The sequence below is a fragment of the Cyprinus carpio genome, chromosome B7 (assembly GCF_018340385.1).
Source record: "Cyprinus carpio isolate SPL01 chromosome B7, ASM1834038v1, whole genome shotgun sequence".
Lineage (NCBI taxonomy): Eukaryota > Metazoa > Chordata > Actinopteri > Cypriniformes > Cyprinidae > Cyprinus > Cyprinus carpio.
Genome location: NC_056603.1, coordinates 18207079 through 18234570, shown reverse-complemented (window position 1 = coordinate 18234570; position 27492 = coordinate 18207079). Strand labels below are relative to the sequence as shown.

At 38.3% G+C, this 27492-nt stretch overlaps 1 protein-coding gene across 1 annotated transcript in view; it reads left to right on the top strand.

Annotated features, from left to right (window-relative positions):
• LOC109093721 (immunoglobulin superfamily DCC subclass member 3) overlaps positions 1 to 27492 on the top strand; it is a 78752-nt gene that overhangs the window by 7438 nt on the left and 43822 nt on the right. Inside the window, exon 2 of the mRNA XM_042727665.1 lies at positions 4241 to 4546. Within this exon, the coding sequence (XP_042583599.1) occupies positions 4241 to 4546 (306 nt within the window). The remainder of the gene's footprint in view (positions 1 to 4240; positions 4547 to 27492) is intronic.

Here is a 27492-nt window from a genome sequence, read left to right as displayed (position 1 = left end):
CACACAGCAGTGAACACACCAACACCGTGAACACACACCCGGAGCAGTGGGCAGCCATTTATGCTGCGGCGCCCGGGGAGCAGTTGGGGGTTTGGTGCCTTGCTCAAGGGCACCTCAGGCATGGTATTGCCGGCCCGTGACGCGAACCCACAACCTTAGGGTTAGTAGTCAAACTCTCTAACCACTAGGCCACGACTTCCCATCTTAATGCCCTTTTAGATATCGGGTCTTAACAAACTTCTCTTTTGGAAATTTTTATTTTAAAAGCCCTATATGGTTCGGTTCCTGAGATATTGGTTTTCTTCCACTGAAAATGGGTATTATACAACAGTCTGAATATGGGGCCTCATTGAGGTCCCCATACATCTGAATGATACAGAACCTTGAAAAAAAAAGATTCCAAAAGAAAAATTTCTTAAGAACTAGAATCTAAAATTATATTGCGATATCTTTAAGACTTCTTGAGTTATAGGCACAAACTCGCCTATAATACTTATAATACTTATAAAAAAAATTATACTTATGGCACTCAGACAGGTATGTTCAATGCAGTTGTTTTGACAGAAAGAAATGAGATACATTTCTAGTTCCAGCATTATTTGTTCTTCAACATTCCCACATTTTGACCTACATTTGGTTTCTGACCACTGAAAATGTGTACAATTTATTGATTTACTCCTGGCGCCATATTGAAATTCCATTATCTCTGGAACTGAACAATATAGGGCCAACATATTTTACTAATAGACCTACCAATCTCTTTGTAAAAGTAACTTTATTATGTTGCCATCTTTCTGAAGTCATTTTTTTACCCCCCTGTAATTTGGCTCTGAATCTCAGGTGAAAATTGCCATTTTGACCCCCTGCTCTACAAAATAGTGGATTACTCAGTAAATATTCATCCATGATATTTAATATTTTGACTTTCATCACTATACATGTTTATCTTTCTTCAGAATAAATATTAGCAAAATCAAAAATTTTAGCTGGGGACCTCTGTTTGAGTTGACACAGAATGACCGAACAGTTTTTTTTTTTTTTTTTTTAAATAAATGTTGAAGTGTAATTTAGTCCTGTGATGGCAAAGCTGAATTTTCAGCATTCTTTACCCCTGTCTTCAGTGTCACATGATTCTTTTGAAATATTATAGTAATAAGAAATGTTAGTTGAGCACCAAATTAGCATATCAAGGTTTGGAGCTCAACTAACATTTCTTATTAATATTAATGTGGAAAACAGTTGTGCTCCTTTGTGTTTTTTGTAAAAACTGTGGTACATGTTTGCAGGATTCTTTGATGAAGAGCTTGTATTTGAAAAATAACTTTTCTTATAAACTTCAGTTTCAAGAGTTTAAAGAAACAGAATATTAAATCAAGCACCACAGCATCAGACCACCCTATGCTTCATATATTATGTATACATGAATTATTGTAGTTAAGGGAAATCCAGTCATAAGAGATGGATAAGCGACATTGACATCAAAGCTCAAAAAGATGAATGTTATGTTGTACAACGCTAGTGTTTTATTATCTTAGGGAAGAGAAGATTTGAACACCGATATAGCGAAGAATCCAGTGAGAAGTTTTCAGTTGCTCTGGGGACGTGTGTGTGTAACCCTGAAAATTACGCCCTGCTGGTGCTGCAATAAAACCTTGTAAGAAGTCGGAGAAGAAAACGGCGTCGGTTAATAAAACGGGGATTGACAGAGGAGCATGATTCTTGCTTCACAAATGGAGCAGGAACAAAAGAGAAACTCTGAGAGGAACAGCAGTAAGATAAGAAAGACGTGGAAAGATAACTCAAGCCCCTTAGACCACTTTAGTAACATAATGAGAGCCTGCGTTTCTGTCTTTCTCTCCCTCTTCATTTATTTGTCATGTGATCTGCAGGGATGAGTGAGTCAATGCATTCCACGGCTGTACCTAAAGGGAGTATATTTCGGGGCTGGAATTTGAGCGATTATGCCAGAGTTGGTCTCTAGCTGCGCCCTCGTGCCCCCACCCGCCAAACTTCAGATGGATTCCTGAGCCGCAGGCAGAGGCTGCTACTGCTTAGCCCACCAGCGACTGAAACCCGATATCTTCAGTGCAGAGCACAAGAGAGTCCACTAAGCTCTCCTTTTTATCACTCTAAGTCAGGGCAGACTGCTATTTATCACCATTGGTGCGGGTGTCAGTGATTTTGCTGGAGGACATTGTTATTAAAAGGGAACATTTAGTGAGACTTAGGGCCAGGTTTAATAAACAGGGCAAAATAGCGTTAAAGTGCAGTTCCATAAAAGTGCAGATTGGAGAGGGAAATTCTGACCAGCGCAGTCTACCATTACCAGATTAGCGCAAATTACTGCCTGCTTTAAGACATGATTTTTGGGCATTAAATAATGGCACAAATACCAGTAATTTAATGTGCGCAAACAATATTAAAAAACATCTCCTAAAAAATTTTAATAAACAACTCCCATAAATTTTGAGTCTGAAAGGGAAACAAATCCTACAAATGCATATTCAATAAGGCCAGGCGCAAAAATAACTGTGTCCACGCCTTTTCAGCACTAATTTTTCACTGCGCGTCTTTAGCAAATCCTGACTGTACTATTTTAACGGCAAAAGACAGTTTGCGCTGGACCCATGCATGATGTGTGAAGTATTTTTGTTAAAGGGTTAGTTCACCCAAAAATGAAAGTTCTGTCATTTAATTGCTCACCCACATGTTGTTCCAAACCTGTAAGACCTTTGTTCATCTTCGGAGCACAAATTTAGATAAAATCTGTGCACTGATTATGTTAATTACATTCTGGAATACTCTGGAGAACTAGGTCTTACGAGTTTGGAATGACATGAGGGTGAGTAATTAATGACATAATTTTCATTTTTGGGTGAACTAACCCTTTAATGTATTTTGTAAATGCAAACTTCATATAAAGATGTTAAATAACAAGAAAATGTATTTAAATACATAAATACAATTTTCATGTCACTTCAGCTGGCATTACTGTCCATACTGTACTTCCCCTGTTGAAATTACCATCTTAAGTTTGGGATATACTTACAGCAAAGTCTAAGTCCCTCACTAATAGGGACAAAAAGAAGTTTGAAATGCCTGAGTTGTGGTATTCTGTTAGCTAGAATCCTGACACCACCCAACTCAAAAACAATCTCAGAAAGAAATTTGTTTTGGCCTGATATAGTTCCAAATAACGTCATTATTTCGCTCAAAGCATATCAGGGATTTTATGTTGCTTAGCACTGGTATGGGTCTCGTCTAGCTGATGAATTAGCAAATTTCAGCTAATGTGAAGTTGGTCCACCATGGTCTTTCTGCAGAAGCTGGTTGCCTAGGTAGTGTAAGCTACTGTAATTTACCAGCCAAAACAGAAAATATGCTGTTGAGTAGCCAAGCAGGGGCTGAGTGTAGCTGAACTCAGAAATAATTAACTAGCTTCAAAAGGTCAACAAAAGTTGTGGTGGTGTTTATTTAGCTGCTGGTGTTGAAAAAATGTAAATGAATAGACCCAGAAGGTCTCATTTTCTTTTTCTCATATTTACACAAAACAAAAATTTTACACTGTGATAAACTGGACATCCATGTTCCAGCGAGTGTTTCCCTGCCTACGGCTTGAGACTCTGGGATAGTCTCCAGCATTCCTGCGACCCAACATACAACAAGTGGCTTGGGAAATAATTGTATGGTTGGAAAAATTTCACAGGTCTTTTCTAATAGTATAGTATCTTTACAAACAAACATGCATGCATATGCCAGTGAGTGAATTACTTCAAGCAAGAAGACTTGAAGGATTTTTAGGATTTCAGTGTACTGCTGATCTATGCAGAATGTATGACTATCAATCACATTCACTGCAGTTTCATTGCACTGAGCCATTTCTTCCCATTCACTATACTGATATATGATATCTGGCAGGCAGATTAATTGATTTATATGGTACTTGGTGATTTTGGGATTGACATCAGTAGATAATCATGCCACTTGACTGCTTGAGGAACAGATAGAGGAGGCAGGAACATTTCTGTTAATCAGTGTTCATAATAGATAATAGATAGAATAGATGGGGGGGGTGGGTTCACAGAAATATTAAGCAGCAGCACAATACAGCATTTGATTCCTTTGGTTTAAAGTTTATTTTCAATTGTAAACTGATTAAAAGCTTCCATTTGTATTGTTTGTTTTGTGCAGTTTTTAATCTTTGTCTATTTTTGTGTGTGTGTGTGTCTTTATCTCCTAGGTATGACTTGTGGGGGCGAGCTGTCATTCACTCTGGAGCCCAGTGACATTATTGCTGTTCAGGAACAGCCTCTGATGCTGCACTGTCAGGTGGAGGGGATCCCACCCATCACCACACAGTGGAGGCGCAACGGAGCTCTGATAGTGGAGGACCAAAACTATGTCATGTTTGTTAATGGCTCGCTTCTGATTGGTCACTTCCAGAAGACCAAGTCTGACTACTCGTCTGATGAGGGAGATTATGAGTGCATAGCCCAAAACTTCTTTGGGCTGGTCTTGAGCCGCAAAGCCAGAGTGCAGGCTGCTAGTAAGTAGCATTCAGTGTGTTTTAATTCTGAGATAATACCTTGTTCTCTTCGCACCCCACTTTTTTTTTTCAAGTGCTTTTTAATTGCAAATATTTGAAAAGGTAAAAAGAGAAAGCTTTTTAATTTTACACATCAATGATAAAATTGCTAGCAGTTTTTAGCTAAAATATCTTAATCTGTTTCATGAAGCATAGCCTGCCATCCATCGTGATGATAATGAAAATGTATTGTCATTTAGACTGTATTTTTAATTATGTTATGCTATGTTATGTTTTGTTATGTTTTGTTATATGTTATGTTATGTTATGTTGCCCCATTTTAACGAAAATTACATTTAAGTTAAAATTACATAACAATAATAACATTTAATAATAATAATAATAATAATAATAATAATAATAATAATAATAATAATAATTATAATAATAATAATAATAAACCTGACAGCTGATTTTATAAAAAAAAAAAAGTTGACACTGACATTGACATCTTCAGTGTAATCACTGACATGAAAGTTGGACAAATTATATATTATATTAGTGTTGGGCGGTATGGTCATTTTTCAAATCGTCATATCGTCAGCCCGTGAGATCGACGATACACGATATTATTGTTCGTGGGTGGAGCAAGAGAGAGACTCTTTGTTCTTGTCATATCATAACTATTTGGTGTTTTAAACCGCGCAGGTGTGCGAGATAGAGCCTGTGGAATCACCAATTATAAAAAAAAAAAATACTTTCAAACATACTGATAAAAATATAAAAATACTGTATTTAAAACAGCTAGTTCATATATAGTCAGAAGCAACTGTCATATCACGCGTCCTGTGACAAATTTGCTGCATCTGCGCACGGAAATTATCAGTCTAAATGTTCTGCAAAATCAGTCAAATGTGAAAATCAATAGTAGATTTCATTTAAAGACCAACAGTTTAACACTAATATTGGACACAAACGAACACGTTAAATATAAAGTATTCAAAACAGGTAAGTTCATATATTTGGAGTAAAATTCAATTGAACTGATGCATCAGTCACACAGCGCTCCAGACCGTGCGCCCCATGACGAGCCCGACGCACCACCAAAGAAACAAGAATGAGATGCATTCTAACATAACTGTAGCATTAAACTCAGTTAGTGAGGGCTCGTTTAAAATATTGCACATATATAGGCCATTCAGATTACTTGTTACAGTGCAATGAAATTAGGGCTGTGCGATTAATCGAAATCGTAATAAAAAAAATTTCTAAATCGCTTTATAGCACGATTTTCCGCAGTCCAGACCTCCCGCAGTATGCTATCCGATCCAATCAGAATGCAGCGCACCTAAGTGGAGCACGAGAACAGAACAGACCGGGCATATGTCTACGTAACTCCAGGTTCACACACTCTTACTGTGATGGGTATTTTTTCCGAGCCCATGTTAATGGATCAGAACGTTCACACTGCACACGGTAAAAGATGTGAACAGAAAAGGTTAGAAATCGAAAGGTGCAAAAAGAATGAATATCTAGCGCATGAGCATAGAGTGAGTGAGTGAGTGAGTGAGAGGAGACATGTTTTAATTGTGCGCACTCTCTCCGGACGAGAGCAACGTGTATCTGAGCACTCGTGTCTGGTTTTGTGAGAGAGCAATAGAAATCTGCTTGCGAGCGGAGAGATTCGCGCTCGCGCATTATTTTAATGTGCTTTCGCGTTACAATAACTCGCTCTCGCTGCTGCTTCTGCACTGCATACACACATACTGTATATGCACTGGAAACGGAGTACGTGTGAACCTTGGGCAATAAATATATTTCAGCACCTGAGGCACCGCTACAATGAGCTATTTGAACAATGCATGGCAAAAAAAAAAAAAAGTCCTGGACACGGGTTTTATTTTATTTTTTATTTTTTTGCCATATGTCTAGACATTTTCTTTGACATCTTTACTTAGTGATTATTTTGACTTATGTCTGTTCTAGAGGCATGTTACAACTTTTTGATAAAACTCTCATTGGTTTTCTTTTGGAAATATGTTTCAAATTTATACTGAATGTATTTATGACTGTAAAGCATGTCTGTGTGTGTCAAAATCGTGATTAAAATCGAAATCGCAAAATTGATCAAAAAATCGTGATAGATTTTTTTGTCCATACTGCACAGCCCTAAATGAAATACCTTCTATCTGCAGATGATGTACGTCTGTTTGTGGATGGAGACTTCTTCACCGGCTACAGGTTCTAATTCTCATTTGCGCGCGCGTGTGTGTGAAATGCAGTGCTAAAGTGAAATAGCGAGGCAATTTGATAGCCAAATTATTATAGGCCTCCTAATAAAAATAATAATATTAATAATAATTATTATTATAATTTAATACATAAATAGGAGAATGAGCCTAATGTCGTCTTGACTATCGAAAGAGACATCTGTTATAGTCTATCTCTGACTATCGTCGATACACAATACTATTGTCTATCGACACAACCCTATATTATATTATATTATATTATATTATATTATATTATATTATATTATATTATATTATATTAATTTTTATTAAACAGTTTACAGTTACATAGCAACACTTAATATAATAAATAACATTATAATAAATAAATAAATAATAACATTTGAAAAAAAAATAAAAAATCTAACTGTGTTAATATCTTTTATTAGAAGAAAAGTCCAAGGACAAAATACTATTATATTACATGACATTATATTATATCATGTTAGTATAAATTTGTTGGGTGTAAAAAACATTTCAAGTTAAAGTGTTGTTGTTTTTGTTTCACCCTTGGATGAGTCTCCGCCCCAAATGGGCCACCCCAGTGAAAAATGTCTAGATGCACCTCTGCCAGCAGATATTGGTGCCGTTAGATTGTCCCGAGAAGCTAAAGTGAGTTTGATAGAAGCCACTGCCAGCTCATTTGCAGTGCGCTTTGGGTCTTCCACTGAGCACGCAGTGTTCGAGCACGACGTGGTGTAGACTCAGGCTACATTAACTTTGGATGAACTGAACATGAGGGACACAGGGGGCTGGGACAGGCCATTTGATATATGGACAATGGGCTCCTTCTATTTCTGAAGATAAATTGGCTTGTAGGATCCAGTCTGCCTTTTGTGCGCTGCTGTGGCGCTCTCGGCCATGCTTGTGTTGTGATTTATATTACTAAATCTCTGGCTCTTGTATTGAACTTAACTATTAAACCCGGCCATGCTGTGCTCTTTTTGCGCTGCTTTTGTCGGCGTCACAATAATCTGGAGTGCTGTTGTTCGCCCACTTGCTGGTCACAGGCACCAAGGCTAAATTTGCTTTTTTAGTCATCCATTCCCACCGTGGCCCCTTATGAATCGGGCCTTGTTCCTGTCCAGTGCTGAAAAGTTGTTACTGTATTGTGCTTATGATTGGATTTTCATAAACTCAGCATGTGTTTGTGGCAACCAAAGATGACTTATTATCATTTGTCCGCTCTCATGTCGTCCAAAATGTGTTTGATCTTTTCATACAGATGCTGGCTAAATATAAAGGGCATAAGAAGAAAGAAAACAGAGAAGGGCCTTATGGAGTGTTCTTTATGTTCTCGTTAGGTGTTAGCAGGAGGTAGTTTTGCTGGCGTAGTAAATAGTAGCCGAGGGGAGAGCAGAGTTGATCATTAAATGGATGTCAGGCAAGTGTTAATTTGAAAGCGCACGGCAGTGTTAATGTGAAACTGTGTTTTTGTGATGATGTGAGGAATTCAGGGTCTCTTGCTGTTATTATATCGTGCTTCAGAGAGAATAAGCTCTTAGCAATCAGGCCCTTTCCCATCAAATTCACACAAGCAGGACTTACTGTAACCTTTCACTCATGAGATAAACCTAGGAGAAATTCCCTATACTAAAGGGATTTGTCACTACTTTGTTTTATCATAAAATATTTATTTGTAATTATTTCAATGTTTATATATATATATATACACACACCTTTATGAATAATTAATTTTTTTTATAAATAATTATGTAATTTAGATTAAATATTAGTGCTGTCAAACAATTCATGGTGATATATCTCATTTTTGTTTACATAATATGTGTGTGTACTGTTTATATTATTTTTATATATATATATACACACACATACAGCATATATTTTGAAAATATTTACATGTATTTATATATATTTATATTCATATAATTGATATTATATATAAATATATTTAATATATAAACATAGAATACTTTTCTTAAATATAAACATGCATGTTTGTGTGTTTACATATAATTAATATACACAGTACACACACACATAATATGTAAACAAAAACTTTTTATTTTGGATAAAAATTTAATAAAAAAGGTTCAAACATTCACCGATGCTCCAGAAGGAAACACGATGCATTTTTTTTATGTCTTGTGGACTAAATTTAAAGATATTTATGTAAAATATCTTACTTAAAATATTGTATGATCTCTCATTTTGTTAAAAATTACTGTAAATTTTTACAGATTCTGCAAGGGGTTCACAAACTTTCAAGTGGCACCTTTATTTATATATAATACACACACACACACACGTATATATATATATATATATATATATATATATATATATATACTATATATATATATATATATTTACACATACTGTATATATATACATGTGTGAATACACATGTAGTAGCAGTGGTTCTGTTTTTCTCTCAGGTCAGTTTCATATTTTTTTAATATTTATTTATCAATTTTTATGTTACATAAAATAGTAATTTAGTAATATAAACAGAGTGTGTTCCCTTTATTGATACTGATTAAGCTCTATCGCCAGCTTGTGTACAGAATGGTTGCATGAATCCATAGCACACATAGTCTGAATGGACAAGTTTGCAGAGATTTTGAGCACTGTGTGTAATGCAGTGTGGTCAGTGATGACATGACTAATTTATCATCTTTTTATCGACTGCATCATACGTGTGCAATTGATTCTGCCTCCGTCTGCCTCCTGTCTGTAGACATGTAGCTCTGTGGCTGTATTGTTTGACACAGAGAGACATCTCCACCTGCGGTCTTGCCACACATACACGCACACACACACGGGCAGCCCATGCTGCGCCATATCTGAACACAGCAGTCCATTTGTTGGCCTTGCAGTGAGGTGTGTGTGTGTGATGTGAAGATCGTTGACTTATGAGTGCACAGACACACGGTGAAGTGAGACTGACACACTGTGTGTAGACGGTGCACTGCTGTGTTGTGGTACATACTCTGGCACCGCTCCCAGTGGGCCAGTGGTTACTGGCTGGCCTCTGAAGTTACACCGCCTCTGCCACGCCACAGGGAACAGTCAGCTTGGCTCGCTGGACCAGGGGAACCTTTAAACCCACGCTCTCTGGGGCGCTGATTGGTAAAGGTCAACGCATAGTTACTTTTTAACACCTTTTTCGATTTCTCATCAGGGCTAGAAAGGAGTATGTGTGCTTTCTGCATAAATAATGGGTGAACAATAGCTGGGAGATAGAGTGGGATGCAAATCTAATAGCATAGAAGATGGAGATCTATTGTCAGACTGAATGATTGGCAAGCGGAGCTGGGTGGACAAGCATAATGAAAAGTGCTCACATAAAAGCGGAACGTTATCTGGCAGAATGTTTTCTTTATTATTTTCATATAATTGATGTGATGCATTAGCTATAGGAACCATCAAGGTCTGGGTACACGCAAAATGAGCACTCACAGCTGGGATTTAAACATGGAATAAGAAAGTGCTGCCTGCGATACATATTATAATTTGAACAGAGCTATATGAAATTGGAAGGAAATGACTAGCACATTTAGAAAGAAATTACCTTAAAAATGAGACTGCTAGATGAAGCTCAGTTTTGATTGTTTCTCGCTGAGGGAAGGTTGTGAAACTTGTGAAGGAAAGGGGGTATTTTAAGGAAATGTTTTGGTGGAGCACTAAAACAATTGCATGATTTAAGAGCGGCAGTTTCCAAATTTTTTTTATTTTTATTTTTTTTTTATCTTAAATTATGTGTTGTGATTTCTCCACAAATAGCAACATCAGACATATCAACATTGTCTCTACTGTCAAAGTGGCTTGGTTCTAACTACTGGTTGTTGTTTGGATGGAGACAGATATAAATATGAATTTGAGGTTAATTGTAAGAAGTGCTGGGGTTTAAGTGGATTAAATGATTGGAGATCACCAGAGAGAAGTCTGTCGTTTCACTGATAGATTGACATATTAATTAAAAATTAAAAAATGAATGTAAAACAATGAAAATACAACTGGATGAATTGTTCATAGTAAGATCAAAACATGTAGAATATAGATGTGATGATTTTCATTTCCTACCGACTATTGTCTCTAAATTGTACAGTTGTGTAGGCTGAATTTTGTAGGTTCAGATTACTTCAAAGAATATCATCACTTCATCAGGGTACATGGCTAAAAACTATGGCATTTTTAAAAAAACTATTTTGTTTTTCATTCACAGTCCCTGAGAAAGTATTTCTGTAGAGTTTGGTAAGTATATGCCATATAACAACACTCATGACTGGCTATTCTTTCCTTCCATGTTCAAACCCCATTAATACAACCAGTGCTTTTAGCACAGCCTGCAGTAATAGTCTGGGTGCACACGTCCATTTGTCAGTTTGAGTGTAATGGACGACCTCAGCTTTGGTTCATGTTGATCAGAGCTGTAGGATCATGACTGATATGAAGGTCGCTTAGTGACCTTTTGATCCCTGCGCTGTGAGCTTGAGCATTGACAATGAGCTCCATCTTAATAAGGAAGCCTGTGACCAATGTTTGTGTCTTTATACATTTTCCTTTTATTGTCTGACCTGTGACAAATAATTAAGTGATGTTACAGGTGAAAGGGAATGTGTGTGCTTGGTTTCAGATGGAACGATGAGTATCTAGAGTATAAGGGTACCAGTGCTCTGGCCATGGCCTCTTTATCCATGAATCTTTAGAAGTGTATCGGAGAAAGGAAGAACAGGTTTAATGGCCAACTGGAGTCTCACTCTCCTATCTGCAGGGCAACACTGACACAGCTGAAATGTCGTACAGTAGAACGTTCTTCTAATTTTACATCAGTACATGTGCGTGAGCGGACTTCCCCCAGGCCTTCAACTACAATCAATGAGACTCTAATAGTTCCTACAGATGTCCTGCTGGAGATAGAGTTTGATCTTCAAGTCATTACATGGATTTTTTTACAGACTGCCTTGGGATTTTTATGACATGAAGCAAAATCCATAGTTGTATTTGAAGTCAATAAGTTGGGTCTTACTTCATTCTGTCATTTCCTTTTATGTTGCTCTCAATCACTTTTTATCTTGCTTGCTGTGTGTGTGTGTGTGTGTGTGTTTATTTGTACATATGTGTGTGTGTGTGTGTGTGTGTGTGTGTGTGTGTGTGTGTGGTGATTTGTACATATACCTTACAGACTAGTAAACATAGAGTAGGGAAATCCTGTTTCATAGTTCACATTGAGTTTTTCTGTAAGACATCTTCATCACATTTTGTGTTAGCTTTCATTGTTTTGGATTGCACTTAAAGGTCAATTCACCCCGCACCAACAGACGCAAACCAAATGTGTCTGTTGTCGTTTGTCTGTGCAGTGTTAACTGGCCTTTAGAGTTGTACGGTGCACCTTAGTTCACTCAAAAATGTTTTGTTACCCTTGTAAGTCAAGCAACTGTAAGCTCGCATCTGATCAATAATCACCTGAGTGAACCAAGTCCTCTACATTTTTCTGATATTTTTTCAGCTCAGAAAAACATTAAAAGATCTGTTGCTACTTCTGTTACATTGCTGCTATGATGAGCTGAACTGATGAACTTGATTGCAATAAGCTCTTTTTTTCAGTAAACCGATTCAGTGAGTTCATTCAGCGAAGAATTTGTCAGACAAATTCAGATCGATAACTTGTGCGTCTGTTTGTGTGATTCATTAAATACAGCCAATAAGAATCATTTGTTCCGCTGTATGTTTGTTATTGAGTATAGGTATAGAGTATAGAATAGCATGTCTTGGCATTTTTTTATTCACATTGCTGTCTTTTTATCTCATCACATTCAATTCAGACTGCATGCTCTGTTGAAATATGATATATTTCACTGTTGTGCTGCAGATTGAATAGCAGTGCATGAAATGCTGATTGTGTACTCATGCTGTGTTATAGGCACAAACTCATTTCCATGTTGGAGATAGCAAATTATTAGAGACACCTAGGAGAAAGAGTGAGAGAGAGGTGATAACAGGATGGAATGGAAACGATTTAATATCATTGTGTGTAATGTCTAGTAAGGAAACTTGCTAAAGTATTTTCAAATAGTATATTAGCCGCCTCCTCTCAATGAGACGTTTACAGTAGAAATGAGTTAAATGTACCTGGTTATTTGCTGCCAAGGGGCTTTGTGACAGTGCAGGCAGGCTGTTTGTGTAGCCAGCACATTGAGACTAATAAAAAGAGGTAGATGTGTAATGGCCAACCACCAGTTGGGCTGCTTTAGCATACAAGAGGCTTTCCACCCATTACAGAGCTCTTTCATCCTTTTAGACGCCACCAGTGTTGCACAGGCTGCTCGGAGAGCCCTTTCTCCTGCTAAGTGTGGTGACATAGATCTGCTCCTTAGTGCTCGAACTGATCAAAGGCCTTTTTTTGCCTCTGTGTTTTTGTGTCTTTTCTGGTTTTGTGCACATTTTTGGAGACACCGGCTCAATTTGCACTTTGGGGTAATTTTGGCCCACTGGCGTGAAGAGAGAACGCTGCCATCGCAAAAGAGGGTGTGATTAGCGAGCTTCTTTACAACCCCTCCTCATATAAAGAAAAACCCCTTCCACCCCCAAAACGGCCACTCTTTCCATAAATTACGCTTCTTCTTTTTGCTTGTCGACCGTTTCTGTGAGCACGCAGTCGGGTGCTGAGCTCCCGTCGCTGCTCTCAATCACAGTGCCCTTTCAGGAAACACTTATTTTTGTAAATGTTTCGTCTTTGATGGCTTCGCTGCCTCTTTTTGTCCATCTCCTCCCTTTTCTCGTTCTTTCTTTCTCCTTTTCGCTTGTGGATCCTCATTAGCTGGGCCTCAGGAAGCTTTTCATACTTTGAATGAATCGCGGAAACGGTACAGTGGATCGCGACACACGGTTTATTCCTGCTTCCTGCCCTCCTCTTGAGCCTGTCACCAAGCAACTGATCATAAAAGCCCCCGCCCATTACCAAATGGCTGTCCGGGATCAATCAGAGCACATGCACTCTTGTTCCTTTCTTCAGCGTCAATTGTGAAAGAGTTTAAGCTCTAAGTATTAATTTATTTTTTTCTCACCGTCTTATTCAGCCTTCTTGAGATGTAATTGACCCTGTCAACTCTGGAGGGGATTTGCTTGAATTAAGATGGCAAGGCTAAACTTAGGGAAGAAACAAGGCCAGGGACGACTGAAGAGGGAACTGCAAATAAATACAAACACACACTCAAATATGTAGTTCTCTGCCATCAAACGCACTTTATGATGATAAGACATGATAAGAGCGCTCCGGGTACGGTCACCTCGACATATGAATGCGAGAGTGGTAAAAAGGCAGATTGTAAAGAGCATTGGAGAATGAACGAGAAGCAGGAAGCTCCAATAAAAACCTCCTTCGCTGTCATTATTATGAGCTTCCCTTCAGACATTTCCAATTCGATTTGACATTTTTGCTGGCTGTCGTGTGTCAACAACTAAACCTGGGTGTTGAATGAAAGCTGTTTTGTTGGTCAAACCGGAGGGGAGGACGTGTTGACACATAACCATCAAAGCAGAGGCGGTTATAGGGCCATCGTGCAGGGAAATGGGGGAGGGGGCCCACTCTTTCTCTGGATTTCTCTCCTTCCGCTCTCTCCCTCTACGCTGGCTTCCTCTCCATCACTCAACAATCCATGTCCTACCTCTCTCTTTGTCCAGTAACCAGGCTCCTCCCACCCAACCCCGCAATCCCACAAACCCCCTCTTTCCTGTTCAGAAGCCCAACCGCACCCCACTGACATGGAGCTCAATGACACATGCTTTCAGGTCAGAACTGCCTCACAATGGGGCATGGAGAAGAAGGGAAAGAGAGGGAAAGTGCTTGAGAGGAAGAGCCCTAATTAAGAGAGAAAGAGAGAGACGGATGGTGGGTAATTTACAGGACCAAATTAGAGACACTTAAACCTATTGCTTTTTTTTTTTGTGTGTGTGTGTGGTTTGAGTGTCCGATGTGCTGTATGTGAGGCACTGATGAATGTTATTGAAATCAGCATTTGTTTCACATTTTTAGTGGTGAACTTTTGTTTTTCTGTGATGTCAAAGCTGAATTTTCAGCAGCATTACTCAAGTCTTCAGTGTCACATGATACTTCAGAAATCATTCTAAAATGCTGATTTGGTGCTCAAGAAACAATTCTTATTATCAAAACAGCTGAAATGGCCAACTGTTCAAAACAGTTGTGGAAACTGTGATAATGTTATTTAGGATTCCTTGATAAATAGCAAGTTAAAAATAACAGCATTTATTTGAAATATAAATATTTTGCCATATTATTACTGTAATTATTTTTTTTTTTAATTTTTTTTTTTGAGCAGTATTGTAGATTGAAAAGGGGCCCCACATATTTCTAGGGATCAGAATATAACAGAAACTTGGGGTGGGCTTTTTTGACTCTTTTCCACCCTTGCAACTGCATAGCAACAATCACTCATAGCACCTTAGCAGCCAATATAGCTACATATAGCCCCCCCACACACACACACACACACACATACACATACATCTTTCTTCACATAATTTGTTTTTGTACCAAGGATGTACCACCACATTATATAAATATCAACCATGAGAAAACCTATACTGATGATCAGTAGGTTGAATTTTGGGAGGACTAGCCCTCTTCAGTATCTATGGTGGTTATGTACCTAGTGCAAGTCAACCTTAGTTTTAACATTACTGCTTTGTGGGATGAGTAGAGCTCTTAAATGCAGGAAAGGTGAGATATGGAGGAGTGGGGTAGTGAGTGATTGAATAAGGGAGGATTAAAGAGCTAAAATTAGAGTCAATATAGAATGAGATCTGTCCATGGACCCTGTAGCATCTGCCGTTATGCCAGATGAGGTGTTATTCAACACCTCACTCTTCTCACCTTCTCTAGAGAAAGTGTTTTAACAGTTATTTGTATGCATTACTCTAAATAAAATGACACAAAAGAAGGGATCATGGAAATAGATCATCATTTTGCCATCTTGTAGGAGATGTATCTCGCTCGAGTCTCAAGGGGAGCTTGAGTGTTTTCTCTCGCTCGAGGTTTTGAGGGTTTTCAATCAGTATTGGCTCCTTTGAACCTCAAGTAAGATATTAATAGTACGGAAACGGCGGTAGTTGTACTTGACTGCTTTTGGTGTTTATGAACGCCACAGACCACAGAACAGAAGTAAATAACTTTTTTCCACATTAAAGGGATAGTTCACCCAAAAATCAAAATTATGTCATTAATGACTCACCCTCATGTCGTTCCAAACCCGTGAGACCTCCGTTCATCTTCGGAACACAGTATAAGATATTTTAGATTTAGTCCGAGAGCTTTCTGTCCCTCCATTGAGAATGTATGTACGGTATACTGTCCACGTCCAGAAAGGTAATAAAAACATCTTCAAAGTAGTCCATGTGACATCAGAGGGTCCGTTAGAATTTTTTGAAGCATCGAAAATACATTTTGGTCCAAAAATATCAAAAACTAAGACTTTATTCAGCATTGACTTCTCTCCCGGGTCTGTTATGAGCGCGCCGTTCACAGCACATCCGGTTCGCGAACGAATCACTCGATGTAACCGGATCTTCTTGAACCAGTTCACCAAATCGAACTGAATCGTTTGAAACGGTTCGCGTCAACAATAAGCATTAATCCACAAATGACTTAAGCTGTTAACTTTTTTAATATGGCTTACACTCCCTCTGAGTTCAAATAAACCAATATCCCGGAGTAATCCATTTACTCAAACAGTACACTGACTGAACTGCTGACCGAGCCAGATAACGAACGAAACATTGACTCGTTCTCGAGTCAAGAAACGGGTTGCATCAGTTTTCGGATCACCGGTAGTGATGGGAAGTTCTGTTCTTCTCCGCGAACCGTTTCTTTCGGACAGTTTGATTCAATAAACCAGTTGCCGAAAACGGTTCACCAGTTCTTTTGCGCTCGACGTAATGACTTCATTGGCGATGATTGCCCTTGATTCAAGCCTTCGGTTTACCCGCGCTCATAACATTAGCACAGAATCAGTTCAGAATCAATCACCAAAAGAACCAGTTCGGTTCAGACGCGCTGTGTGTCAGTCTGAATCACGCATGCGCAGTATCATCAGCTCCTCGGTTCTCGAATCGCACGCGTCCGACAGAAACGGTTCTTGACTCGAGAACGAGTCAATGTTTCGTTCGTTATCTGGCTCGGTTCAGTCAGTGTACTGTTTGAGTAAATGAATTATTCCGGGATATTGGTTTATTTGAACTCAGAGGGAGTGTCAGCCATGTTAAAAAAGTTAACAGCTTAAGTCATTTGTGGATTAATGCTTATTGTTGACGCGAACCGTTTTAAACGATTCAGTTCGATTTGGTGAACTGGTTCAAGAAGATCCGGTACATCGAGTGATTCGTTCGCGAACCGGATGTGCTGTGAACGGCGTGCTCATAACAGACCCGGGAGAGAAGTCAATGCTGAATAAAGTCGTAGTTTTTTGATATTTTTGGACCAAAATGTATTTTCGATGCTTCAAAAATTCTAACGGACCCCTCTGATGTCACATGGACTACTTTGAAGATGTTTTTATTACCTTTCTGGACGTGGACAGTATACCGTACATACATTCTCAATGGAGGAACAGAAAAGCTCTCGGACTAAATCTAAAATATCTTATACTGTGTTCCGAAGATGAACGGAGGTCTCACGGGATTGGAACGACATGAATTCAATCAAATAATAATAAATTAAATAAATATTAATAATCTTTAAATTCAACTTTTTTAACTTTATTATTCAGTCACATTTGACTGACTTTGATCACTTTTTTGAAGCTTTTTTTTTGGAAATGTGTTACCATTGTAGTGTATGAACATGTCTTCAAAAAATGAATCCATCTCTGGTGAGCGAATATGTTTTTAGGCAAATTTTGGGATTATCTTTGAGTCTTGTGGTTTCTGTCCAACATTTTTATGCTATATCACAAAATTTGCATAAAAATACATGAGTGGCATCCCAACTTTGTGGGATGTGTAAAACTTGTACCTTTAGAAGAACATCAGCTCATTGCTTTTGCAGTACTTTTAAAGGGACATATTTGTAACTTACTTAGCCCTAAAAGGTAGTACCTTGCACATATTACTGCTCTAAGGTACTAATATGGACCTTTTAGGGTACAAAGCCGTCCCTTTTAATGTTAATGCCCAAATGATAAGCTGTTATTTCTTAGACAGTGTTGTAACTTGTTTGAAAGGCATTTCAGTTTAATACAGATCATCTTTGCAGATCATAATCATTTAGGGATGTGTTGTTTTCCATGCATAAGTCAACATATTTATTCCCTCATGTATTCAAGGAATCTGGGCAGACTTCCAGCAAGGTCAACAACTAAAGGTAAAAGGAAATGAGTCCTGTTTCAGATTCCCCTGCTCCACACGCATTTGCCTGTTAGCATCATAATCCAATCCATGTGAGCCTTTCTCTTTTTTGTTGGCAAGGCTTGAATGGGTTGAGAGGTGAGTGGAGAGATGGCTAGCAGCCAGAAAGGGAAGTGGGTACATCACACTCTTAAAACTGGCAGAGGAGAAAGCAGAAGCAGCTGTCACATAAACATAAACTGCTGTGTGTCAGTGTGGCAGCCCTCCTCACATGTGTCATTCATGTCTGTCTGACACTCTGTATTTCTTAAATTCCGTTTTATTCTCTTTCTGTTTTCTCCCATGGTTTATACCCGTTTCATGAGTCTTACCTCAGTGTAATACCACATTCTTTTTTCTGTCTTTTTGCAATCTTCCATATACTAGCCCGGTTTTCAAGTCTCTCATGCCCCCCCACCCCACACACCTTTATTCTCTGCCTTTTAACAAGTCTGTCATTCTAGCGGTGAGTTGGATGGCGTGCTGATGATAAATGGCGGTCTGAAGCAGGAAAGAAAAACAGCTGTCATTCACACTCTAAACTCCAGACTGCCTCTTATTTCTTCACAGCTTTGAGTTGTTGCTGTTCTGCAATTCATTGATAGTATTTTCTCTCAACTCCTGTGATGATAATGTTAAGCACATCATTAGAATCTGTCAGTTGTATAATATTCAGTTTCTTGAATCAGAACTATTTTTTGTAGGAGTAGTAATGGCCTTTACCTTGACCAAAGGCTCTACTCATCTGGCTTCAGATCCACTTTAAGATTCAAGGCCATTGTTAAGAGGATTTTTCCACTTGGTTAAGAAAGGGGCTTCATTTGAGGCACTGCAAGGGGCAGAGGTTGTAAATGAATTCTGTCCGGATGTCTCAGGACCACCCCTGCTTTTTCCCAAACAAGCAAGTGAAAAGAGGTCCTGTGATCACTCCTTTCTTGGTTTTAGAGTGTGGGCTTTAGGGCTCGTTGAGAGAATTCCTCAGTAATGGAGGTTAAAGGCAAGGGCTGGAAGGTCATAGAGGAGGTCAGAGATCATCGAGAGGCAGGACAACTTTTCCATGCTGGGGGCACCTCTTTTACTGTGTGTGTGTGTGTGTGTGTGTGTGTGTGTGTGTGTGTGTGTGTGTGTGTGTGTGTGTGTGCTGTGTGTAAGTATTAAATTATAACCATAATATAAACTTGACTGACTGAACTTGACTTGAGAATTTAATTATACAATGACAATTAGGAGCATTATATTATATTATAACGTTATGTTATATTAGATTATATTATATTTTATTAGTGCTGTGAAATGATTTATCGTGATTAATCGCATCCAAAATAAAAGTTTTTGTTTACATAGTATATGTGTGTGTACTGTGTATATTTATGATGTATATATAAGTACACACACACGAATATACATATTTGAGAAAAATGTTGCATTTATATATTAAATATATTTATATATAATATCAATCATATGAATAGAAATATATACATGTAAATACATGTAAATATTTTCAAAACATATGATGTGTGTGTGTGTGTCTTTATATATACATAATAAATATACACAGCACACACACATACAGTATACCATGTAAGCAAAAGCTGTTATTTTGGATGCAATTAATCGCGATTAATCATTCGACAGCACTATATGTTTATTTATTTCTTAAATATAAGTATTATATATGACCAGTTTATAAGCATTCATTTATATAAAAAATGACTTTAGAATGCCATGGTTTGACCAATCAGAATCATGTGTTCCAGATAGCTGCAATATACACTATATTATACACTTTGAAAAAAAAGTATCTTATGCTCACCATGGCTGCATTTATTTGATTAATGCGGTGTTCTGTTTTAATGTATATTTTTTTTTAAATGTATTTTTTTTTTTTTCATAAAATTTAAAATGTTTGTGAGAACAATGAAAGTGTTTTTTTTTTTTTGTTTAGGATTCTGTGATGAACAGAAAGTTTAAAAAACAGCATTTATTTAAAATATTTTTGTGACGGTATAAAAGATAAGTCATTACTGTCACTTTTGATCAGTTTAACACATCCTGGTTGGATAAAAGTATACATTTATAAAAAATAAAAACTTGAACAGTAATGTTATTCTTTATTTGTGTTTTTGTGTTGTCTGTTTGCCTCTACATTTTTTTTTTCTTGCATTTATTTACTGAAATATTTTATCGGCTCACTCACCATTTGTGTTTGTCTGGCTGTGTGTGTTCATGTGCTGTGGAGTGTGTGCCAGCTCTCAGTGCCAACTCCTCCCAGAAGTCCCCTTTCCTCCGTATCCACTGCCCCGTCACCGTGCTTCACTACACTTAACAGCACCTTTATAGCCAGCCAGTCCTGTTAAACACACTTTACAGCCCCCAAGCCATCCACCAGTAAAAAACTCCCTCCCTGAGCCATCCACCAATAAAAACACCCCCTTCCTGTTCATTCCCATTCGGCAGACATCTTTGTTGGAAGATTGGCAGAAAAGCGTGGGAGCTCGAGAGGAAGAGGAGGATGAGGAACAGACAAAGGAAGGGTGCAATGAGGCACTGTGGCTTGTCACATCTTACTAATCTTCTCCTGTATCTCTCTTGTCTCACTGTCGTTCTCTCTGGGGATTCTAGATGGGATTGTTGTGGGCTGCTTTGGACTTCAAAAAACATCCATCTCTCTTGTTAGTAATTTAGTAAAGCATTTTAGTTTAGTCTTGATGTCTCCCGAGTGGTTTGACAGGGCAGAGTTCATTTAAAGACCCCATGATGTCACTTGAGGAGTGCAGGTTTCTTTTCCACATGATGGGTTTTATATTAAGATGGAAAAGAGAAGCTTTTTTTTTCTATAAGAGCAAATAGGTTTTAGTTATGTTACAGCCATGAGTGATGACTTTCTGCTTGCTAGTCTATATTTTAATCATGAGCAGTCATGATTAAAGGGATAATTCTGTCTAATTAAAATTCTGTCATTAATTACTCACTCTCATGTCATTCCAAACCTGTTAGACTTTTGTTCATCTTCGGAACAGAAATTAAGATTTTTTTGATGAAATCTGAGAGCTTTCTGATCTGCATAGACAACAACACAACTGAAATGTTCAAGGCCCAGAAAGGTAGTAAGGACATCATTAAAATAGTCCATGTGACATCAGTCATTCAACCTTATTGTTATGAAGCTACGAAAATACCTTGTTGTGAGCAAAGAAAACAAAGATAATGGAAGAGACTGCCACGGAAGAGAAGAAATTGTTGAATAAAGTTATTTTTGTTTTGTTTTTTTGTGCGTAAAAAGTATTCTCGTAGCTTCATAACAATAAGGTAGTATGACTGATATCACATGGACTATTTTTAATGATGTCCTTACTACCTTTCTTGGCCTCGAACATTTCAGTTGCGTTGCTGTGTATGCAGAGTCAGAAAGCTCTTGGATTTCATCAAAATGTCATAATTTGTGTTCTGAAGATAAACAAAGGCCTTACAGGTCTGGAATGACATCAGGGTGAGTAAATGATGGCAGAATGTACATTTCCACAAAAGTTTTGATATCATTTTTTAGTCGTCTTACTGGTTTTGCGGTCACTGACCATTAAGTTTGTCACTTCTCAGACAGGTCTGTCCTTCCGGTTAAGTTGTTTTTGTGTGGATAACCAGGTTTCTGTTTTGCACCGATTGACTGACTGACTGACTCGCCTGTCTCTGGCCTCCCTTTGTCATCTCTCATTCCACATAGCATTCATTTTCCCCCCCACTGCCTCTCTGCCTCATCTCTCTTTTTTTATTTCCTCCCCTCCCCCTGTCTTTTTCTGCATTTACTCAGTGATGCCAGGGTTATAGGTCACAGTAGGATGGCGAGGGGGAGGGGTCAGCCGGGTAACGGTGACCTCTGTGTGTGCACTGGGGCAGAATACCCCCTGCCTGTTGTCGTCCTTTCCTCCGACACCTCTCCCCCCCACGCCTTCACTCTTCCATTCCCTGTGCCGCCCATCCCCTCCTCTCCCACAGGCCCCTCGGGGCCAGCGACATTGACCTTGGCTTTGAATGAATTAGGTGGTGGAACACTGACATAGGACTGAGCTTTTCCCACCTAACACCAGCATCGGCGTTCTGCAATCATTAAAAGACCACAGCGATTCTAACACGCTCTCACACCCTGAGAAAAGCTTTGATTTGTCATGCTGTCATAAGAGATCTGTTTCAGTGGTTTAATGTTTTTCCAAGCCGCTACAGCACTTGGCTGGCATAAATAAATCCCTTTTCACGCACAAAGCATTTGCTTGCTCGGCAGCGCTGGTGGCGTAACACCCTGACTCTCAGTCAGATAACATCACGGTCCTCTTTGAAACACTGGGAATTGTTTGCACTTCTTGTTTTACAGTTTCATTAAGAGTGTTAATCCACACCAGATTGCATTATCTCTGTGTCTTATGTGTACGTTACACACTGATCTGTGTGACTTCTGTGTATAGATTATTCAGAGTCGAACATCAGCCATTGTTTAGAAAGAGTAAGAAAAAAAAAACAGGCAAATGTTGGTAAGGGCAGTTTTTCTCTTTGATTCTTTGTCATATAGGGACAGTGCACATGAAAGGGATGGGGTTAAAAGATAGTCAGCAGGTCATCTGGGGCCAAGACAGAATTCCACAGGAACCAATTAGATGAGGTTTGGATGGAATGCTGGCAAGTCATTCTGAAAAAAGCTACTTTGTGTCATGTTTGCTGTCTGAACTGGACTTGTTTGTAGTTGTGTGTGTGTGTGTGTGCGCGCACACATGTACCAGGGTTGCAAAACTAGAGAATTAAAGTCAATTTCTAACTTAGAATTTAAGTTAAATTGGCCACATCCCACAGGAAGCTGAACTGGAATGTCAGGAACTGAATTACAGTTCAACAAGTAATGGCTTCCAAGAAATTGAAGTGTTCTTCTATCTTTAAGGTTGAATACTAATAATAAATTATCATATGAATTTCTATTAATTTCAGTTTATCAATAATTTGTATTCAAAATGAACTAATATAATTAATAATTACAATTAAAAATGTACTGCCTTAAATTCAAACATACTAGTCAGCATCCTGTTTGCTACCTTTAATTTAACAAGCATAAATTCAATTTTGAATTGTGCACAGCCCAGGTATGTACGTTAAATGTGTGCATGTGCATGGGTCTTAACTTTTTAGGAGTTAACTTATAATTACTTACGATTCACTCATTTAATTTTTTATTTCGAACAAATCACAATATAAAACAAAATATATAAACGCAACAAATATGTTACAGCACCAAAGAAAAAACATGTTTTTCACAGTCCACAGTTCCACAGTCATGAAATTGATTTCCTGGCAGTGAATTTTTCTTACCCTAGCTGTGAATTTATGTACTTTACACTTTCTTACCAAAGCAACATGTAAGTAGGTACTGTAGTCATCCACCAGACACTTTCAAAAAATGTTCTTCCCTGACCTGAATTATAGTACATCTATTACAGGGACAATACTGCTGGAGCAATCTTGGGTAAAGTGATTTGCTTAAGGGCACAATGGTAGTTGTTTATGAATCCCATGGAAAGTGAGGCCATATTGTGTAGACCTAAGTGACAATTACCTAAATACTATGGCTAAATCTCAGCCATCAATGAGAAGGCTAACTCAATATGCCCCCTTTTGTATGGAGAGATGGGTAAGCTGGATGAGCAGCTAGCACTGTGCTGAACGCATTGTAGATAGCAGGGGACCGGGCCATTTACTAGCTAGTTCTGTTCAAAACCGTGGAGTTGTACAACTAGAAACATTTTTAGACATTACACTGGATGAGTTTTCCAGACTAAATTAATTTTAACCATAATCTGAGGCAGCATTTCAGTAAAGTAAAGTAATGTAATGTACTTAATGTACTGCAACAAACTCCGTTATAGTTCAAGGTTTAATGGCATGGGAAGTGATTTTAAAATATATTTTTCAGTACTGAAATGTATTGACAAAAAAATTCAAAAGTTTGGGGAATTTTATTTATTTTTTTGAAAGAAGTCTCTTAGGTAATCAAGGCTTCATTTATTTGATCAAAAATACAGTAAAAAAGTAATACTGTAAAATATTGTAATTTAAAAGAACTATTTTCTTTTTTAAAAAATTTTGAAATGTATTTTATTAATTTTTTTAAATGAATATAACATTCACAAGAACAGCCTTTATTTGAAAGAAAAAATGTCACTTGATTTAATGCAAGTAAAAGTCGAGTATTAAGTATTCAGTGTCATCAACAACAAAGTGTCATTGACATTTAAATATACATCCTAAACAGAGCTAACAGCTTACTGAATTTGTAAACTAGCATGTGTTCTCTGGCTACTCTGGAGGTTAAACCTTGAACCTGGAGGTAGCATTTCATTCCAGATCGGACCTGAGCTTCTCTGACCCCATCTCTTTTAAGGGCACCACACACAAACACGCACATTCACCTACTGCATTTGTGCACAATGATGCACAAACAATGCTTTTCTGGCTATTCTTCTAATCTTCTGGCTATTAGAAGTCAGTGGATCCTCATCAACAGCACACTTTTATGAATCTAAATGAACGCATGTAAACACCCTCAGTGTCTGTGTTCACAGCTGTAGGATCATGAGACGGGCAGTGTTTTCCATCATGTTTTACTCTCTTCAGTGTAGCCTGCAATTGAGTGCTTTGCACTGAGAGTGAGAGAGAAAAAGCGAAAGCAAGCAATGGAGGATAATGCTGGGGACGGCTGCCCCTCTGCTCCGTAATTTTACAATTTGTTCCATACGGCCTTCACTGAGTGTTCTTGGGAAAGCTAGAAATTGCAGCAGAGATGCATTGTTTAGATTTTGTTCTGTTGCTTTTGCTCAAATAACCCAGCATTGGCAATTAAAAAAAAAAAAATTTCCCAGAAGTGATATATGACAGCACTTGCTGTGTAGTGAATATCTTGGAGTACAATTTTATGGGAAGAAATTACACATTATGCTCAGCAGCAGCTCAGCGTCTTGAGAACTTCATTGTAGACCTTTATCTACTCTGAAACTAGTATTGATTAGTATTATTTTGAGCTATTTAATTACAGTCAAATTTGTCTCAGTGTTATACAAAGGTAAAATTAGGTGAAGTAAGGTTATTTGTATAGCACATTTTGTACACCATAGTAATTCAATAAGGAAAACGTTTTCTCAGCATGTCAGAGATTAATACCTTGGCACTTCTAACCTTTTACCACTAGTGTCAGTTGATTGGTAACATCGGGGGGAGATGTACAGTATAACTTGGGAGGTTTTCATGTAAGGGAGGGCTGAGAGCTCACTAATGCTTGTTTGCTTTCAAAAGCACAGAACAGGAGATGATGACATAGGCACAATGGAAGAACTGCATCAAATATTATTTAGTTTGCTTCAGGAAAAATCTGCAATGCAGGAAAAACTGTGAGGATGTCACTAGCTCATAAAGATGCATGGAGTTAAAGAAGAGACTACTGCATCTGTACTGCAGCAGCTATCACTCAGAAACACTGTCATTAGTGTCACTGGGTTTCAAGTGGGATGTGGTTTTGTTTGGGTTCAGTGACAGTGTAGGTACAGAATGACATCATGAGCTCAGAGGGAGTCTCCCTCAGTAACAGATGTTCACACAAGCCGTTAGATCTGTAATTACACACTGAGCCACTTACTATTTTCAGACACATAACAAGCAAATTTACCTCAGAGTTGAACTGACCTGCAAAGTGAAATTACACCTGTTAGTCCAAAGAACTGTAATCAAATACCAGCACAATATGTAAAACATCCATTTAGATTTTTTTTATTTGATTTATCCATCTATCCGTCTACATGTCTGTCTGTCTATCCATCTGTCGGTCTATATATTCATCTATCCATCTTTCTGTTTCTCTGTCTGTCTGTCAGTTATTCAACCAACAAAATGTAGCTTAACAAAACAATATCATCCTAACCCAGGCACAATGTGACACATTTTCTGCAACAAGCAATTGTCTGTTTTAAAATGATGTTGTGAAGTTCAGGTAAATTCTGGACCACTGAAATTTCATAGTGGATTGGGCTACCAAGTGCGGGACCTTGGCCATATTACTCATCTTTTGTTGTATTGATTGAGAAAATGCAGTTTTCAAAATGCATTCTCTGAAAACAAGTTATATATTTTTTCAGCTCAATAGTTCTACTGTAAAATGTCAAATATATCGATTATCATAAATATCCAACTATTTTATTATGTATTTTCTTTTCATGAGCAGTTTTTATACTGTATTCTTTAAATACATGATACGTGTTATTATGCTTGACTGATTCTTTGTCTTTGCAGTTCATTGTTTTCCATGATTGATCTTAGGTTGTGATGATTGATTCTTTGTCTGTGGCAGTGGAAAGGTCCATAGATTGATGCTGTGAGCGAAGGCATTAAAGCTGTGGGTATGGGATCATAATTCTAGTTCTCAGCACCGACTGCTTTGTGATTTGTCAGAAGCAAGGCGGACAGTACTGGGGTCGGCTTAGCTCCACGCTGGGTTTGTGTGTGTGTGTGTGTGTGTGTGTGTGTGTGTGTGTGTGTGTGTGTGTATTTGCATGAATTCATATGGATTTGAGCATGTGCTGTATAGGGGCGGGGCCTGTTCATCAGAGGGACCTGCACATCAACCCTGAGGTGATTTCCCTAGTGACTGTAGTCAGCTGGCAGTTTGGGGGCCCCGATGGAGGAAAAAAAGAGGAATATAAAAGGAAAAGAGCAAGGGACGGGCACCCAACTGCCAGCTGTCTTAGTATGGTAGGATGATGGAAGATCTGATGGGGGAGAAAGAAGGATAAAGAGGGGGGCATAGTGGGATGGTCCCCAAGGTCACCTTAACTTTCCACTTTCCTCACACCCACACACTCTGACGCACACCGTTCCATCACTTGTTCTGTCAGCCCAGATGGGCACGAGAAAGTGGTGTATGTGAGAGAGAATTTGACACAATAGGGTCCCACTCCAAGCCACACTTTTCTGTCATCCATCATAACACGTTTTGCCAGATTTTTTTTTATTTCATCAAAGTTGTCATGTTAATAGAGGAGGTGGGGGATGTGATTTACGGTATGCGTGTGTGTTTGTGGTATGCATGTGTGTGGCTTGTTTAATTTTTTTTTTCTTTTTGTCATTTATTGAGACACAGAGGAGCTGGTGAATGTCCATCCGTCTTGTTGAGTATGATTGATGGGACACCTTAGACTTTCCTCTTGCGGTAATTGTGATCATAGTGACGAACTCCGACATCATCTGTTGTTGAGCTTCAGCCACTGGCTGAATTTGTAAGGTACA